This window comes from Thamnophis elegans, chromosome 12 (genome assembly GCF_009769535.1).
Source record: "Thamnophis elegans isolate rThaEle1 chromosome 12, rThaEle1.pri, whole genome shotgun sequence".
Lineage (NCBI taxonomy): Eukaryota > Metazoa > Chordata > Lepidosauria > Squamata > Colubridae > Thamnophis > Thamnophis elegans.
The window spans coordinates 54,364,861-54,382,202 of NC_045552.1; the positions used below are offsets into that span (position 1 = coordinate 54,364,861).

At 44.5% G+C, this 17,342-nt stretch overlaps 1 protein-coding gene across 1 annotated transcript; it reads left to right on the forward strand.

Annotated features, from left to right (window-relative positions):
- Window positions 1-2,239: 2,239 nt before the first annotated feature.
- Window positions 2,240-11,126, forward strand: C12HXorf56 (chromosome 12 CXorf56 homolog). Its single transcript, XM_032228684.1, has 7 exons — window positions 2,240-2,432; window positions 4,992-5,109; window positions 5,895-5,936; window positions 6,623-6,761; window positions 8,124-8,213; window positions 9,278-9,370; window positions 10,671-11,126. Exons 1-7 carry the CDS (start codon window positions 2,309-2,311, stop codon window positions 10,731-10,733), a joined length of 669 nt encoding a protein of 222 aa, XP_032084575.1. The 5' UTR covers window positions 2,240-2,308; the 3' UTR covers window positions 10,734-11,126.
- The last annotated feature ends 6,216 nt before the right edge of the window (window positions 11,127-17,342 follow it).

The window sequence follows — 17,342 nt, forward strand, 5'->3', positions numbered from 1 at the left end:
AGGGGGAGATTACTGGGAGAAACCATTTTTCTCCCGTTCGGTTACATCCCCCCCCGTCTTTTCTATTGGTTGGTAGAATCAGCTGTCCCCGCTTGTGGGCGGAGCGTTAATTTGAAAGCTATGCGGTCAGCCTGTTGGTGTTACACCAAAATAAGCCCCCCGCCCCTCCTGGGCTCAGTGACTCGAAACAATGATTGAAATTGGGTTCACACGTCACACCACTGGCCTCGGTCAAAGCAGTTTGCCATCCCTTGATGAAAGCAGGGTTAACTCACACTTGGCAACTGTGGGCTTCCAATCCCAGAATTCCATAGAATAGAATAGAATAGAATAGAATAGAATAGAATAGAATAGAATAGAATAGAATAGAATAGAATATTTTATTGGCCACGTGTGATTGGACATACAAGGAATTTGTCTTTGGTGCATAAGCTGTCAGTGTACATAAAAAAATACATTCATCAAGAATTATAAGATACAACACTTAGTGATAATCATAAGATACTAAATAAGCAATCAATAATACAGGCTGACTGCAGAATTATGGGAATTGAAGTCCACACATCTTAAAGTTACCATAGTTGAAAAACACTGGATTAAAGCAATACAGTATAGTAGGTGAACTAGGCAATTAGTGGATTAATCTCCCAATAGAGGTTAAGAAAAAGTGTTATTGAGCAGGTTGTGTGAACCCAACCTTTGTTTAGGTACTTAATTGGTTTTGATCTTCTGTTATCACTTGCCTGAAGGATAGTTCGGAAGCTATTAATCCTTTTATATCTTCAATACTTCTCTATTGATGTAGAGACTTCTTGAGCAGCTAAAGACAGCACCTATTCAATCTATTATTTCCTACGCACTTCTCTACTTTTATTATTGCAACACTTTAATGCATACTTCGATGGCCAAGTTATCTCAAACACACACACACACAGCTCCGCTACAAACCTAGTTGGCTATATCCATCCACACAACCTTCTCCAATCTGTTGTGGTTTTTCTAGCACATAATCTCAGCCTTGTTAGTTTTTGGTGCAGAGTATTGTGTACATTCCCGAAATGAATAATGTAGATTAAGTACATTGTGAAGGCTTAAACCCACAATGCTCAAGAATCATTCCTGGAGAGGCCAAACAAATGGAAGATTAAGTATCTGTGCAGAAAGAGAGAAATTTGCAGTGATAATAAACCTCCCCTTCCGTGTCTAAAAACAGTCAAGATGTTGCTGGGCCAAGAAACAATTCACACTGTCACTCTCAATTATTATTTTAAGTGCAGATGAGACATGCATGTCGGGCCGTGTTAATGATTCAAGGTATGTTCAGTGCTGCAGCCTGGCCACCACAAGGAGTGGAAACATATCATCCAAAAACCAAGCCGATTTTTCCTGTAGACTTAAAAAAGAAAAATCAACAGGACTCCTGAATTACCATCAAACATTTTCATTTGTAAAACCGTGGGTAGCTTTATTCAATACCAGGGGAGTCAAAATCCCTTGCTGTCTTAAAACATACAAGCCCCTCCAAGGAGATGCTCACGTTGGCTTACACCTCCGCTGAGCATTCTCCCTTCAAAAGTGCTACAGGCTGCTCACATGCTCATGAACAACTCCCAGGTATACAGAAGATTCTCAATCATCCAGGTCACAGGTATCCCCAAGGTGCTTTTTCCAAAAGGCGACTGGGTTTTTTTTTTTGAAGTTGCCTTTTTGGGGGGGGGGGAGTAAACCACCTTTGGGACATCCACCCCCATGGTTCCCAGCCAGAACCCTTTCAAGGAAGATGTCATCCTCTTTGAGCAAGTAAGATTAGCCAACATCCTCCAGATCCTACTTATCCCAAAGGTGCTTTTTCCAAAAGGCAACTGGATTATTATTATTTTTTGAAGTTGCCTTTGGCGGGGGAGGCATCTTTGGGACATCCACCCCCATGGTTCCCAGCCAGAACCGTTTTAATCTTCTTGAAGCAAGTCACGAGATTAGGCAACAATAGTGGGGAATCACGACATCAATCAAGGTTGGGGGGGCGCATCATCGGTCGTGGGAATGGAGCGTTTGGGGGTCCCGAAACCTCTGTTCCCATGCCCCTCCTGCGCCCCCGAAGAAGCCGCGCCTGCCTTCTGCGCGCTCCCGCTTTGCGCGCAAGGACCAGCCGGCCGAGGCGAGCGGACGGAGCCGGGGAAAGCAGGGCGAGGGGCTGGCTCTCTAGCTGTTCCAGCCCCGGCCGGGTCGAAGGCGGAGCCGACCCCGCTACAAGCAGCCGAGGAAGCGGCTTGGAGAGGCGGAGCGCTCCCGATCGCGCGGCGCCGCCATGCCCAAAGTGGTCTCCCGTTCCGTGGTCTGCTCCGACACGCGCGACCGGGAGGAATACGACGATGGCGAGAAGCCGCTGCACGTCTATTACTGCCTCTGCGGGCAGATGGTGCTGGTCTTGGGTGAGCCAAGCAAGGGACCCCCGGCGGCCCCATCCCCATCCCCGACTTTCCTCCCTTCCCCTCGGCCAGGGCGCAAAAAGGTTTCCCCCCCCCCCCGCGCCCCTCTCCAAACTTTGGACATTATTACGCACTGGCTGTTAGAACCGAGCCGGTTGCCGAGTTCCGCGCCGTTGGGGCGCGAGGGTGAGGCTGATGGGAGTTGAAATCCAAACGCTTCAGGTGGGTTCTGAAGCTTACCTGCCAGGTGTCTGATGGGGGATGATGGGAATTGCAGTCCTCTGAATAGGGTGGGTGGGTGTCCTGTTTACCCCCCCCACCCCCACCCGGCAAATAACAACCAGCCTCCTGAGCTGATTTGGGAATGAGCATGGGAGGCGTTTCAACCTAATGCAAGGTATATATAGCTGCTCAGAGTCGCTTTGACTGGTGAGGTGAGCTGCTTATGCATTTAATAAAACAAATAAATAAACTTAACTACCCTAATATTGGAGGGTTTGGATGGAAAGAGAGACCTGAATCAAGAGCTGAGCTTTCAATGTTTTCTTCAAAGTTTCAAAGTTTAATAACATTTGTATGCCGCCCAATCCCGTAGGACTCCGGGCGGCTAACAATACAAATAAATCAAAAGGAATAGAAGAAAGAAAAGATAGTTTTCAAAACACACCATGCACTCCACTCCAAGTGGGGCTGGACCATACTTTGGGGTCAACAGCCCCAGGCCTGCCGGAACAGCCAGGTTTTAGTGGCCTTACGGAAGGTCGAGAGAGTGGGAAGGGTCCGGATCTTTGCGGGGAGATCATTCCACAGGGCCGGAGCAGCTACAGAGAAAGACCTCCCCCGAGTAGTCGCCAACCAGCATTGCCCGGTCGACGGTACCCGAAGGAGGCCCAATCTGTGAGATCTTATAGGTCGTTGGGAGGTATGTGGCAGGAGGCGGTCCCGTAGGTATCCAGGTCCTAAACCATGTAGGGCTTTAAAGGTAATGACCAGCACCTTGAAGCGCATTCGGAGACCGATGGGAAGCCAGTGCAGCTCGCGGAGGATAGGTGTAACATCGGTGTACCTTTTGTATTCATATCTCCCCCAAACTCAAACTGCCCAAAGAGCTGCTGATTCAGTTCTACGGAGGAATTATTGAGCCTGTTGTCTGCACCTCCATAACTGTCTGGTTTGGCTCATCAACCAAACAAGAGGAACAGACTTCAACAGATAATTAGAAACTGCAGAAAAAAGCAATGGCTACCAACCTGCCTTCCATTGAGAACCTGTACACTGCACAAGTAAAAAAGAGGGCTGTGAAAATATCTACACACAATATCTCCCATCCTCGACATAAATTGTTTCTACCCTCAAAATGACGCTATAGGGAACTGCACACCAGAACAACTAGAGCAGCAGTGCTGGCTGGGGAATTCTGGGAGTTGAAGTCCACAGGACTTAAAGTCGCCAAGGTTGAGAAACACTGAACTAGAGACAAGGACAGTTTTTCCCCAAAAGGCTATCGTTCTGCTTCAAATCCTAGTACGATTTGATAGCTTATTAGTAACCTTGACTATCATTAAGTGTTGTATCTTTTTATTCTTGATGAATGTATTTTATTCTCCTTATGTACACTTGTGCACCAAAGACAAATTCCTTGTGGGTCCAACCACACTTGGCCAATAAAGAATTCTATTCTATTCTTACAATGAGCTCTGGAGTCAACAAATCCTTTGAAAATTCAAAAAAAGGTTGGCAAATACTGTCCACATAGACTGCTGTAAGAAAACTATAATTAAGATCTGTATGATGGCTTCCATGTTAGAAAGCGATTCGGGGTATCAAATGTTTGGTGGTTTGATGTTTTCTATCGAAGTCTGATTGATAACTAAAAAAATGGGATTGGTGCGGCGTTGTCGCCACACTGGTGGGCTGCTCATGTGTCCTTGCCTAATCAAAAGGAAAACACCAGACGAAATTCCTCAGGATGAGCTAAAGCTTCAAATGATCATCGAAGGGCTCTTTTATTAGAAAAAGTTAGTTACAGCATCATCAAAAAGGAGCGTATCAAAAGGCATATATAATCACACATGGCACAAGTAAACTAATGAAAAGTTCACAGCATTCTACAAATAAACCAATAGAAAATCACATCATGGCAAAGGGTGGGCAAAGGGGGAACAGAAGGTTACAAGCTGCATGGCATTGGGAGGGGGAGAGGGGGAATAGAAAGTTACAGCACAGCATAGTGGGGAGAAAGGGCAGGTGTGGGAGTAGCTGGCTCACATATTTCATTGTTACATGAGGCTGCATAGTGAGTCCTGACCGTTAGGCCAGAAAGATGTTTCTGGTGCGATGTTTTTGCATCCCTGTGTATGTGTGTTTCAGGCAGCAGAAACTGCCCTGCACACAAACACCCGGAATGAATTCCAACAGATTGGAATATTGATTTGATGTTGGGGTGAGAGTTGATTGCTTTAGATTTCTAAGGACTTCCTACAGCCTTGATCGCCAGATTTAACAAAGATTGGTTTTCCCTGAAGGTTTTTAAAAAATTATGATGACGATTTTTTCCCCTAGATTGCCAACTTGAGAAGCTGCCCATGAGACCTCGGGATCGGGCCAGAGTTATCGATGCGGTCAAACATGCCCACAAATTCTGTAACACGGAGGAAGAGGAAAATGTTTACCTGCGCAGGTAGGAAGGCCTCACAAAGCCCCATTGCCAGGGATAGTCAGCCTGAGGCCAGATAGCCATGGCCAAAATCATAGTTGTACAATTTCAGAAACAACCTCTTGGCTTTTGATGGAGTTCTTCAACTTAACTTAATTGACAACTAATTCCCACAACACTGTCAAATAATTTGCTAAGACTGTATTACTATTATTCTTCCCTTCCTTCCTAGTATCTATCTCTTCCCACTTATGACTATAACCATGTTGCTTATATCTTTCAATTTATATTGTTTTATTTCTTTACTAGTATGATTTGATAGCTTATTAGTAATCTTGACTATCACAAAGGGTTGTATCTTTTTATTCTTGATTAATATATTTTATTCTCCTTATGTACACTGAGAGCATATGCACCAAAACAGATTCCTTGTGTGTCCAATCACACTTGGAAAGAATTCAATTCAATTCTATTCTATTCTCATATTTTATCTGAAATATTGGAAGGGGGTGTCCCCATCTTCATTGTCTGTTATTGTAGAGAAAGATGTAATATTAAAATGGCTGAAGCGTCTGTTGTTATTCGTTACTTTCTTTGTTAAAATATAATTTTAATTGCATTTTAAAAGGAGCCACTCGTGAAAAAATAAGTTAGCATGGGAAAATATTTTAGTTTAAATGATATGTTTATCATCCAGGGTTTATGGCTTCCCAGACTATCAAATCCCAAGCAAAAATGACTCACTTTTTTGCAACAAACTAAGATTAAGCAAAGTAATACGTACTTACCTATTTTTCTTCCCTACCTAGACCTGAAGGCATTGAACGGCAATACAGGAAAAAATGTGGAAAGTAAGTGATTTGAGAAGAAGTGTTCAGAAGACCAAAACAGCCAACAAATCTTATTTCCAGTGATAAAAGAATATTGTGATTGTGATCTGGTGCACTAATGCAACCAACTATTTCTCCAAAGTAAAAAAAATAAGTAAATAAGGGGATCTAAATCTAGTGTGATGTAGTGGTTAAGATGGCATCCAGAAGACCCTAATGCAAACTTCTCTGCATCCCCAGATGAGTGTCTTCTCTACTAACTGAACTTCCTAACTGTGGGAGGAACTTGGGCTCCACTGTAGGCTCAGATTAGTGAAGGGTGAAATGATTGCAATTCATCCATAAACTTATAGATGAACTTCTGAGGCTTAACCTAGCAGGTGAAGTGAGCTAAGATGTGAGCTTTGGTGGCGCAGTGGTTAGAGTGCAGTACTGCAGGCTACTTCTGCTGCCTGCCAGCTGCCTGCCATTTGGCAGTTCAATTCCCACCAGGCTCAAGGTTGACTCGGCCTTCCATCCTTCCGAGGTGGGTAAAATGAGGACCCAGATTGTTGGGGGTAAGATGCTGACTGTGTAAACCGCTTAGAGAGGGCTGTAAAGCACTGTAAAGTGCTAAGTCTAAGTGCTATTACTATATCAAATTCAGGGAGTCTGTTTGTTTGTTTATTAGGGGTAGGGAATAAAACATGCGGTCACTTCCTTTCCAGGTGCGGCCTACTCCTTTTCTACCAACACCAGCTGAAGAATGCTCCAGTGACGTTCATTGTGGATGGTGCTGTGGTCAAATTTGGACAAGGCTTTGGGAAGACCAACATCTACACACAGAAGCAAGAACCTCCTAAGAAGGTAGAGAAAGACAGAGACTTCTCTTGTGGTGTGTAGCGTGGGAGGAGATCGGGTAGGCAGGATGCCTTGAGCTGCCAACCGCTGTGGAGTTCCAGCAGGTCTTCTTGATTGGACTTCTCAGCTCCCTGGTGGCATCTGCTTGACCTGATCTCACAAGGCTCTTCTTATTCCAGGAAGTCTTTGGTGGGGAGAGCAAGAGGTGGGGTGGAATCTCTTCATGTGTAAATTTGTTATTTACCAGTTGGCTCGCTCTATCGGAGGACGCGTCCTTCAATTCAATTTCCTCTTCTTAGGCCCAAAAGCATAACTCCGTGAGCCTCAGTTGACCTAATTCAGGAGCCAGCATTCTGTGGCTCTGGAGCCGCATGTGGCTCTTTCATCCCTCTGCTGCAGCTCCCTGTCTCCAGCCAGCTCCACAATTGATAGGGCTTTCGGTTAGGACAGGTAGAGGAAAAAGGACGCTGCGCTAGGAGACTCTATGGTGGGGAAACCGGACTTCTGGTCGGCTCTAGAGTTGAACTGGGGAGAGGGGGGCTTCCGGTTATGACCTTTGTGGGTCTTTGAGTGTTTAAGATTGCTGACCCCTGATTTAATTCATCTTAGTCATCAGCCAAACTTAAAAAACAAAACAAAACACTAGTTTTGAGGGTTGAAGGCCACAAATTAGCAGAATGATAAATCTTGAGGTCTTGGAAGTAAAGGGGTATTTCTCCCCACCCACACCCCCTCTACTTTCTGGGTATTGCATGGCTGGAATTCATTTTAAATCTGCTAAATATCTTTAGCTTCCTAAAGGAATCTGGGACACAGCTGCCCAGCTTATTTAGTGATGCAACTCTTAAGGAATTCTGCAAGTTGTATAAAAAAGGGGGGGAGGTTGGACATCTGTACACAGCTGTTGATCTGCAAGAGCCGAGGTGGTGCAGTGGTTAGGGTGCAGTACTGCAGGCCACTTCAGCTGACTGTTAGCTGTAGTTCGGCGGTTCTCCAGCTCAGGGTTGACTCAGCCTTCCATCCTTCCGAGGTGGGTGAAATGAGGACCCAGACTGTGGGGGCAATGTGCTGACTCTGTAAACCGCTTAGAGAGGGCTGAAAGCCCTATGAAGCGGTATATAAGTCTAACTGCTATTGCTATTGCTAAATTATGGTCCCTGTTCTTAAAGCCCCCCCCCCCCCAAAAAACCTGAGGTCTACAGCAAATCTGCTTTTCATTTTCTTAGTATTAAATTTCAGAACAGCCTTTTTTTTTCAGACGTGTGAAGGATACGGTAGTCATCTTTCACATTTGCTAATCCCCAAGTGTCAACCACACATAACATTCTTTTTTAAAAAAATAAATAAATAACCTTCTCTCCTTCCAAGGTGATGATGACCAAGAGGACCAAGGACATGGGCAAGTTCAGCTCAGTGACCGTCTCCACTATTGATGAAGAAGAAGAAGAGATTGAAGCGGTAAGGTCTTCCATAGATTTTCTGACCTAGTGTCAGCACTCCTTCATTGGATAATCAGGAAAGAAAACCACGAGACTCCATTGATAGAAATCAAGTGTACTTTTACTAATTATAAATGATCAGAAGCGTAGCAAAGCGAAGACTGATTATTTAGGCGCGAAAGCAAATGATATATAGAATAACCCATTCCCCACCCCTTGGCATCCCAGTCACAGTCCAATCATAATTCTCCCAAGTGTCAGGTGCGAGATAACTTCGAAAGGCATCACCAAGATGGAATGTCGGTGCCGTTGGCCTTGGCGGGAAACCTCCTCCGCATGCGCAGTAAGACAGGCAGCAGAAACTCCAGAATCTTCCTCCAGCACAATTAGTAGTCCCCTCCCAAATACCATGCCCCCCCTCCCCATTTCAATGGCAGCCGAAGCAGCAGCAAAGCAGAGGCTGACACCTAGACTTCCCCAGAGAGCACGAAGCCGAGTCCTCGTCCCGATAAACCCTTTTTATTCAATTTACAGTGAATTCCTCTCCAGCAAAGCCTTTCCCCTCCCACAGTCTTTCAAGACAGTTCTCAATTACCGACCTTTATCAGGCTCGGGGAGTGGCCAGGCCGATATCTTTCAGACGCCACAATACTTGGCAAGAATGCAGGAATGAACTAATTGCCTCCTGCAAACTCCACTCCCCTTTCGCTCTTCTTTTATTTCTTCTGGGAGGGGCCATTCAACAACCAACCACCGGCTGAGTTCATATGAAAACCTAAGCCATAAACCCTAGTTTCACGCATCACGGCGGTTAGATTTACGATGATGACACCAGTTACGTGATTACACCAATTATGCCAATTGGTGTCAATTGACACAAATGATATTTAATTGCATCATTTGGATTTAATGGACCGTTGGATTTTAGGGACCGTTGGATTTAACAGACATTGACTTACTCCAATGTGGTGTATACAATTGAGCTATTTATTTTTCATCCTAGCCTGTTTTTGACGTGTTTCTTTTCTGCTGGCACTATCATCCTGTAGTCTTAATCCCTTCTTAATATGGAATATTTTTCAGCGAGAGATTGCTGATTCATATGCCCAAAATGCCAAAGTGATCGAGAAGCAGCTGGAAAGGAAAGGCATGAGCAAGAGAAGACTGCAAGAACTGGTGAGTATCTATTTTTCATCCTCTCGTTTCTACACTTCCTGTACAGGTTTGAGGCAACAACGTTCCAGAGATTCTGGTGGGAACAGACACACCTTCTCTCTAAATAACATGCCTTGAAATACTTGGAGATCTGAGGACTTTGGTCTTGCTGTATGCTATGAAAAGTGTGTGTAGCAAAGCAGTAGCCATTGATCAGAAAGAACCAACGTGTTGTAGCTGGATGACCTGGCTAGTTGTTCTGTATATATATAAATGGCTCTGTATGTGTGTGTATGTTTCAGCATAACTCTGGAGTGCCTCGAGCAGTTTCAACCAAACTTGGTACACAGATGACTTACTCCCTGAAAAAAAACACTGTGGGGCTAAGACCCTCCCCCCAGGGTGTGTGTTCTGTTAGGATACAGCCTGTTGTGCTTTAAGATGGCTTCTACTGTGCTACCGTAAAATGGATTCTACTGTACAGCACAGTGGAGTTGCCATGGTCATGGCTTCACAGTACTCCACAAGGGGGCTCCCTCTGGTAAGGGGAAAAATCAAACATTAATAATTACGTTTGGTCCGGACATTTCCCCCCTATAAATAAATACCCGGACAATTATGAGCTAGTCGTTAATAAAAGAGTTTATGGAAATTCTCAACCATCCAGGTCATGGTTGTCCCAAAGGTGCTTTTTTTTTTCAAGAGGCAACTGGACTTTCTTGGTTTTTTTCTTTGAAGACATTTCACTTCTCATCCAAGAAGCTTCAGCTCTGAATGGAAGGGGAGGAATGGAAGGATTTATACTTCTTGCAAACAGATTGGTCCTTTGCATCCTTTTAGAGGGTCGTTGAGGCCACTTGGAGGTTTATCTCTGTCCTCAGGGTCACCTGAGTGGTGCAAATGGTTCCCGCAGTCTGCAGATTTTTCATCTGGAAAGCCATTCCCATACCATTCAAAGGGTGTTCATCCCAAATTGTATAGCTAAAAGTGTGTGGAGATTGTCAGGCATCCAGGTCATGATTGCCTCAAAGGTGCTCTAACTGGATGGTGGGGAATGGAAGGATTGATACTCCTTGCAGACAGCTGGTCTTTTCCATCCTTTTAGAGGATCCTTGGAGCACTTGGAGGTTTATCTCTGTCCTCAGGGTCACCTGAGTGGTGCAAATGGGTGTGGAGCCTTCTTGGAACAGTTGAAAGGACTGTGTTGTAGACCGGAGAGAGACGATGTCGTATCCCTCACCCTCTGTCGAGAGAGAAGAGTTAGTAAGACTTAATTCTTTAATGCTTCCTTTTCTGTTTTTTTTTTTTTTAATTTGACCAGGCCGAGCTGGAAGCCAAGAAGGCCAAAATGAAAGGGACACTCATCGACAATCAGTTCAAGTAAGACGTTTCTTCAAAAGAAGAGAAGCAAACCGACACATTTTTTTTTAGTTTCCTTTCTGGTTCGTCCCAAGTAATTTGGCCGCATTTGTGAAAATGGCGGTGAATGGCGGCAACCTATCAAACAGAAAACAAGTCTGTTTCTATTCTGGTTTATTTCTAATGTGTTGCCTGTAGCCTGGGCGACTTTAATTTCATTTGAGGCTTTCTTTTTCGAGGTTCTGTGAAGTCTCTTCCTGTAATTTGCTGTATATTCTGTTTTGCAAAATGTTGTGAAACCTGTTAGGAGAACTGCAGAGTTTTTTTCTGTTGTTTTTAGTTGTTTGTATATTTTCAGATGTACATAGAATCCTGGTGAGACAGAAACCAGCAAAAATAATAAACATTTGGAAAACAATTAGTTTCATGCGACTGTCATTTCTTTGTCCACTGGAATTTGTTATATAGGTTCAGATCTATCATATGATTGTCTAACCTGGAAGCTAAGCAGGGACAGGCCTGGGTACAATCTGAATGGGCGACCTCTTGGAGTAGCAAAACGGTTGTTCTGACCTAGGCTTCCCAAAAGCACAAAGCCGACTCCTCTCCCTCCTTCTCTCTCTCTCTCCCCTCCATCTCTTTCTCTCCCTCCCAACTCCTCTCCCTCCCTCCTTCCTTCTCTCTCCCTCTCTCCATCCTCTCTCTCCCTCCCTCCATCCTTATCTCTCTCTCCCTCCTTCTCTTGCTCTCCCTTCCCTTCTCTCTCCCTTTCCCTCTCTCCCACTTCTCTCCCTCCCTCCTTCATCTCCCTCCTTTTTCTCCTCCCTCCATCTCTCCCTCTCCTCTCTCTCTCCCTCCTTCCCTCTCTCCTTCTCTTGCTCTCTCCTCTCTCCCCCCATCTCTTTCTCTCCCTCCCCCTTCTCTCTCCCTCTCTCCCACTTCTCTCCCTCCCTCCTTCATCTCCCTCCCTCCTTCCTTCTCCATCCTTCTCTCCCTCTCTCTCTCCCTCCTTCCCTCTCTCCTTCTCTTGCTCTCTCCTCTCTCCCCCTTCTCTCCCTCCCTCCTTCATCTCCCTCCCTCCTTTTTCTCCTCCATCTCTCTCTCTCTCTCTCCATCCTTTCTCTCCCTCTCCTCTCTCTCCTTCTCTCTCTCCTCTTGCTCTCTCTTCTCCCCCTCCATCTCTTTCTCTCCCTCCCTCCTTCCTTCTCTCTCCCTCTCTCCCACTTCTCTCTCTCCCTCCCGCCTCCATCTCCCTCCCTCCTTTCTCTCCCCCCTCCCTCCATCTCTCTCTTTCTCAGAGGGTTAGTTAGCCCTGTCCGAATGGAAGTCTCTTTGGTATTCATTTTTTAAAATACGCCATTTTCATCCAGCCGTCTTGCAATAGCAGAGTTTGGCCAGCAGAGGTCTACAAGTGACACGTGGCTAAATCAAACCCAACCAGTCAAGTCTCTAGTTCTGCTGAAAAAGACCTCAATTGCCCGCTGCAGCAGATCATAACAAGAAACAGGGTGCATGTTTAAACACCTTCCCCCCTCCCCCACAAAAAAATCTCCTCCTTATTCTAAGGGTATTCATGACATAAACTAAGTGGGGTGTGTGTGTGTGTCTAATATATAAAGCAATTATAAATCAATCACGCTTGATACCCTTTAAAAAATCATAATCGATTTATACCCTTAGAATATCAAGGATGAGATATTTTTAATATCTCAATCAAGCAAATTGTTAAGTGAATCTTTGCAGTTGTTTAGTAATACAGTCGTAAAGTGAGTCCAATTTCCTCGCTCGTCAAAAGGTCACAAGAAGGGAATCACGCAACCGTCATAAATATGAATCAGTCGCCAAACTTCTGGATTTTGATCACAGGACCCCAGGGATGCTACAACTGTCATAAGTGTGAAAACTGGCCGTTAGTCCCTATTTTTCAGCGCGGTTTGAATAGTCACTAAAGGAATACCGGTCGCTATTTGCCAACAGGTAAGACAACGATCCAGGTTGGAAGAGTTTATTCCTCGAGGTTCTTTCTAAGAAGCTGGGCGAGAGTTGCTTTTTTCCAAGAGGCAACTGGAGTTTCTGGTTTTTTTCTTTGAAGACGTCTCACTTCTCCAAGAAGCTTCTTCAGGTCTGACAGAAGCTTCCATTCCCCAGAGCTGAAGAAGCTTCTTGGAGGAGAAGTGAAACATCTTCAAAGGGGAAAAAAACAAACAAGAAAGTCCAGTTGCCTCCTGAAAAAAGCTCCTTTGGGACAACCCTGACCTCGATGACTGAGAATCTCTACGGACTTTTAGCTATAAAGTTTGGGACGAAGACCCTTTGAATGGCGTGGGAGTAGGAATGGAGAGAAAAAATGCAGGCTGCAGGAACCATTTGTGCCACCCTGAGGACACAGAAACCTCCAAGTGCTTCAAAAGCCCTCTAAAAGGATGCAAAAGGCCAGCGGTTTGCAAGGAGTATCAATCCTTCCATGGCGGGCAAAGGATAATTGACGCGCAAAATATAGCCTCTCATTATCAAGACAACCCCTGCCTTCTCGAGGTGCCCACCGTTTTCCAACAGAAGGGGCTCTGTCGACTCTTGGGCCCGGCGAGCTCAAGTAGTACTCAGCCTAGAATCATGGATCCCGTTGATTCGGGATGCATGCAACTCTACAGCGAAGGGATTGGCGATGCCGTACCGACGCTAAAGACTTAAGTCAAGTCAAGTCAATCCTTCCATTCCCCACCAACTGGCCAGAGCTGAAGAAGCTTCTTGGGTGGGAAGAGAAACGTCTTCAAAGAAAAACCAGTTGTCTCTTTTTAAAAAAAGCACCTTTGAGACAACCATGACCTGGATGAGTGAGAATCTCTACAGATTTTTAGCTATACAATTTGGGATGAACACCCTTGGAATGGCGTGGGAGTAGGAATGGATTTCCAGGGGGTGGGGGGGGATTGCAGACTACAGGAATCAGGAGCACCACTCAGGTGACACCCCCCCCAGGACACAGATAAACCTCCAAGTGCTTCAAAGACCCTCTAAAAGGATGCAAAAGACCAGCTGTCTGCAAGGAGTATCAATCCTTCTGTTGGAAGTTATCATCCAGCCCTCTCCCAGAAAAATGAAATATCCTAGGAAATATTGAAAAGGGCAGAATATTTCTCTGGATGTGAAAAGAAACATGTTTCAAAAGACAGAATAGTTGCCTGTAGCTTTCTGCCCATCCCCAGCTAATGGGCCATTAAGATGGCCAGGCTAGCCCACTTTACATAATAAAGACTTCTCCTCTGCTGCAGCTATAGGGGGAAGGGATATTACTCAACTCTTCACATGGCATCTGAGAACTCATCTATACCTGGACTCATCACAGCCTAGAGAGTAGCCCCCTGCATGGCACCACGGGAGTCTGACAACCAGTCAGAATACATTTCTTACACAGGAACAGGAAACAGAGAGGTGGGACTAATCAGGGTATAAAAAGCCTAGCAAGCCCCTTCCTCAGCCCTTCTCTCTTCTTCTCCACCAACATTGAAGCACGTGATCACCTTTTCTGTTCAGGGCTCAAGCCATGTGGCCCTGTCCACCAATAAACCATCTTTCCAAGCAGCCTCCATGTCTCCAGTGTCTTTTTCCCCACTTGGAGCTGAACCCAGAAGGACATTTCTTTCAACACTTCCATTCCCCACCATCCAGCCAGAGCTGAAAAAGCGTCTTCTATTTATTTATTAGTTAGTTAGTTAGTTTGTCAAACACGTACGAGATAACCGATGTAAGTGTAAACATGGACATGAACACAGGAAATGGGTATGAATAAATGGGGACAGTAGGACAGGGACGGTAGGCACGCTGGTGCGTTGACGCATGCCCCCTTTTATCGACCTCTTAGGAAAGGGGTGAGGTCCACGCTAGACAGTTTAAGGTTAAAGTTACGGGGGAGTCAGGTAGAGCATTCCAGGAGTTGATAAAGTCGTATTTTCTGCCATCGAGTTTGGAGCAGTTTACCTTGAGTTTGTATCTATTGTTTGCCCGTGTGTTGTTGCGATTGAAGCTGAAATAGTTATTGACAGTGGGACGTTGTAGCAGACAATTTTGTATACTACACTCAAGTCAGATCTTAATCAGCGTGGTTCTTGGTTGTCAAAGCCCAAAATTTCTGGTTAGCAGATTTTTTACATTATTTTTTCCCTTCTACAACACCTTACAGTCATTACATCAACATTGTTATGTCATCATACCAGTGCATGTATATAATATTTCGCTTCTATATTTACACACCTTTATACACAGTTCTATATATATATATATTTATATATTGTTTGTTGGCTTAATTAATTTCATTCTTGTTTTGCAGCCATTGGTACCAATTGTTCCAAATTTCATAATATCCCGACTCTTCTTTATCTTTTAATTTCAGGGTTAATTTGTCCATCTCTGCACAATCCAAAGTTTTTTTTATCCCTAATTCGTCCGAGGGGGTATTATTTTGTTTCCAGCATTTCCAGCAAGCCCAAATTTTCAAAAGCCTGGTGGCATAAGGCATTCTATGGTGAGCAGAGGAGTGGAGGACTCATCTTCTTGGATGAGAAGCGAAATGTCTTCAGAGAAAAAACCAGTTGCTTCTTGGGGGGAAAAAGCACCTTTGGGACAACCCTGAGCATGGATGACGGAGAATCTCCATAGACTAAAAAGCTGGACTTATCTCCTCTTTGCTCTGCTTCACAAGTCATTGCAAGATTCGGCTTGTTCCATCCGAGGTTTCCTGGGCGTGGATGATACAAGCAAGCTTTGAGGGGTGGAAAAAAATACTTCCTGCCTTCACAAATCTCCTTAAAAGGAAATCCAGGAGCCAGAGAGAAGCTGCCTCAGCCACCACCAAGTGACCTTCAATCAGGTGACGGTGAAAAGGAGGGGAAAAATAAATAAATAAGAGAAACACCTTTTTTTTGGTTTCAAGGTTGTTTTTATTAGAAGAAGGGAAGGAACTATAGATGTGGAGCACAGCAAGATTACATTATTATGCACAAAAACGGAAGGAGACTTTGATTCCCCCACCGTGGGCGAAGGGCTGCAAACCTGGATGGAGTTAACAGAAATGGTTAAATGGATTGTTTTGCTTGAAAGGGGGAAACAAATAGAAATATTTTTTTTTATTTCTACTTGGAAACCATTCCTGGACTTTGTGCTTGAGGTGGGAGAAAAACGAAAGTTTCATTTTGGGGTTTTTAACCGGTTAGATAGATCTGTTGGTATAGAAAAATGGCTAATTTATACTATTATGTACAAGTAAAAAGTTGAGGTTTGGTGCTGTTATCTTATTCTATTGCACCAACGGGAGTCGAAAGTCCATGCCTTTTCTTTCTTTTTTCCTAACACTTTTCCATTCCCTTCTTCCTCCCCTATTCTCCTCCTGTTTTCTTTCGCAGTTTTGCATTTTATATTATAAAATGATTTTAAAAACAAAAAAAAAATGGAAAGAGAATGGGCTGCTTTGTCCTTCCCACTAACAGCAAGGAGTGGGATGCTTTGCTCCATATCTGACCAGAGAATATTCTGCATCCATTTTTCTTTTAAATAACAATCATTATTGAATAATTCAATTATATTTCCTAATTATATTCCAAAATCAACAGGGCTGATTTGGATTAAAGCATACCTCTGAGATTAGGGTACAGAGATTATTTAGTTCGTTTTAGTGGCTGTTCAAAGTTACAACGGTACTGAAAACAAGTGACTTATGACCATTTTTCACAGTTACGACTGTAGCAGCATTCCGCACGGTGACGTGATCAAAATTCAGACGCTGGGCAACTGGCTCGTATTTATAACGGTCACGGTGTCCCCGGGGTCACATGATCCCCTTTTGCGAGATTCCCAACCAGCAAAGTCAACGGGGAAGCCAAATTCGTTTACTGACTGTGTGACAAACTTAATGAGCGCAGTGATTCACTTAACAACTGTGGCAAGTAAGTTGCCAAATTGCCAACTTAGCAATTGTAAGACTTGTGGACTTTAACTCCCAGAATTCCCCAGCCAGCAATGCCTGTGGACTTCATGCTGGCTGGGGAATTCTGGGAATTGAAATCCATAAGTCTTAGGTAAAGGTAAAGGATCCCCTCACACTTATGTGCTAGTCGTTCCCGACTCTAGGGGGGCGGTGCTCATCTCCGTTTCAAAGCCGAAGAGCCAGCACTGTCCGAAGACGTCTCCGTGGTCATGTGGACGGCATGACTAAACGCGGAAGGCGCACGGAATGCTGTTACTTTCCCACCAAAGGTGGTTCCTATTTTTCTACTTGCATTTTTTACGTGCTAAAACATATGAAGAATGATTGCAGGAACTGGGTATGTGTAATTTAATGAAAAGAAGGACTAGGGGAGACATGATAGCAATCTTCCAATATCTCAGGGGCTGCCACAAAGAAGAGGGAGTCAAGCTATTCTCCAAGGCACCTGAGGGTAGAACAAGAAACAATGGGTGAAAACTAATCAAGGAGAGAAGCAACCTAGAACTAAGGAGAAATTTCCTGACAGTGAGAACGATTAATCCAGTGGAACAACTTGCCTCCAAAAGTTGCAAATGTTCCAACACTAGAAGTTTTTAAGATGTTGGATAACCATTTGTCTGAAATGGTATAGGGTTTCCTGCTTAGGCAGGGGGT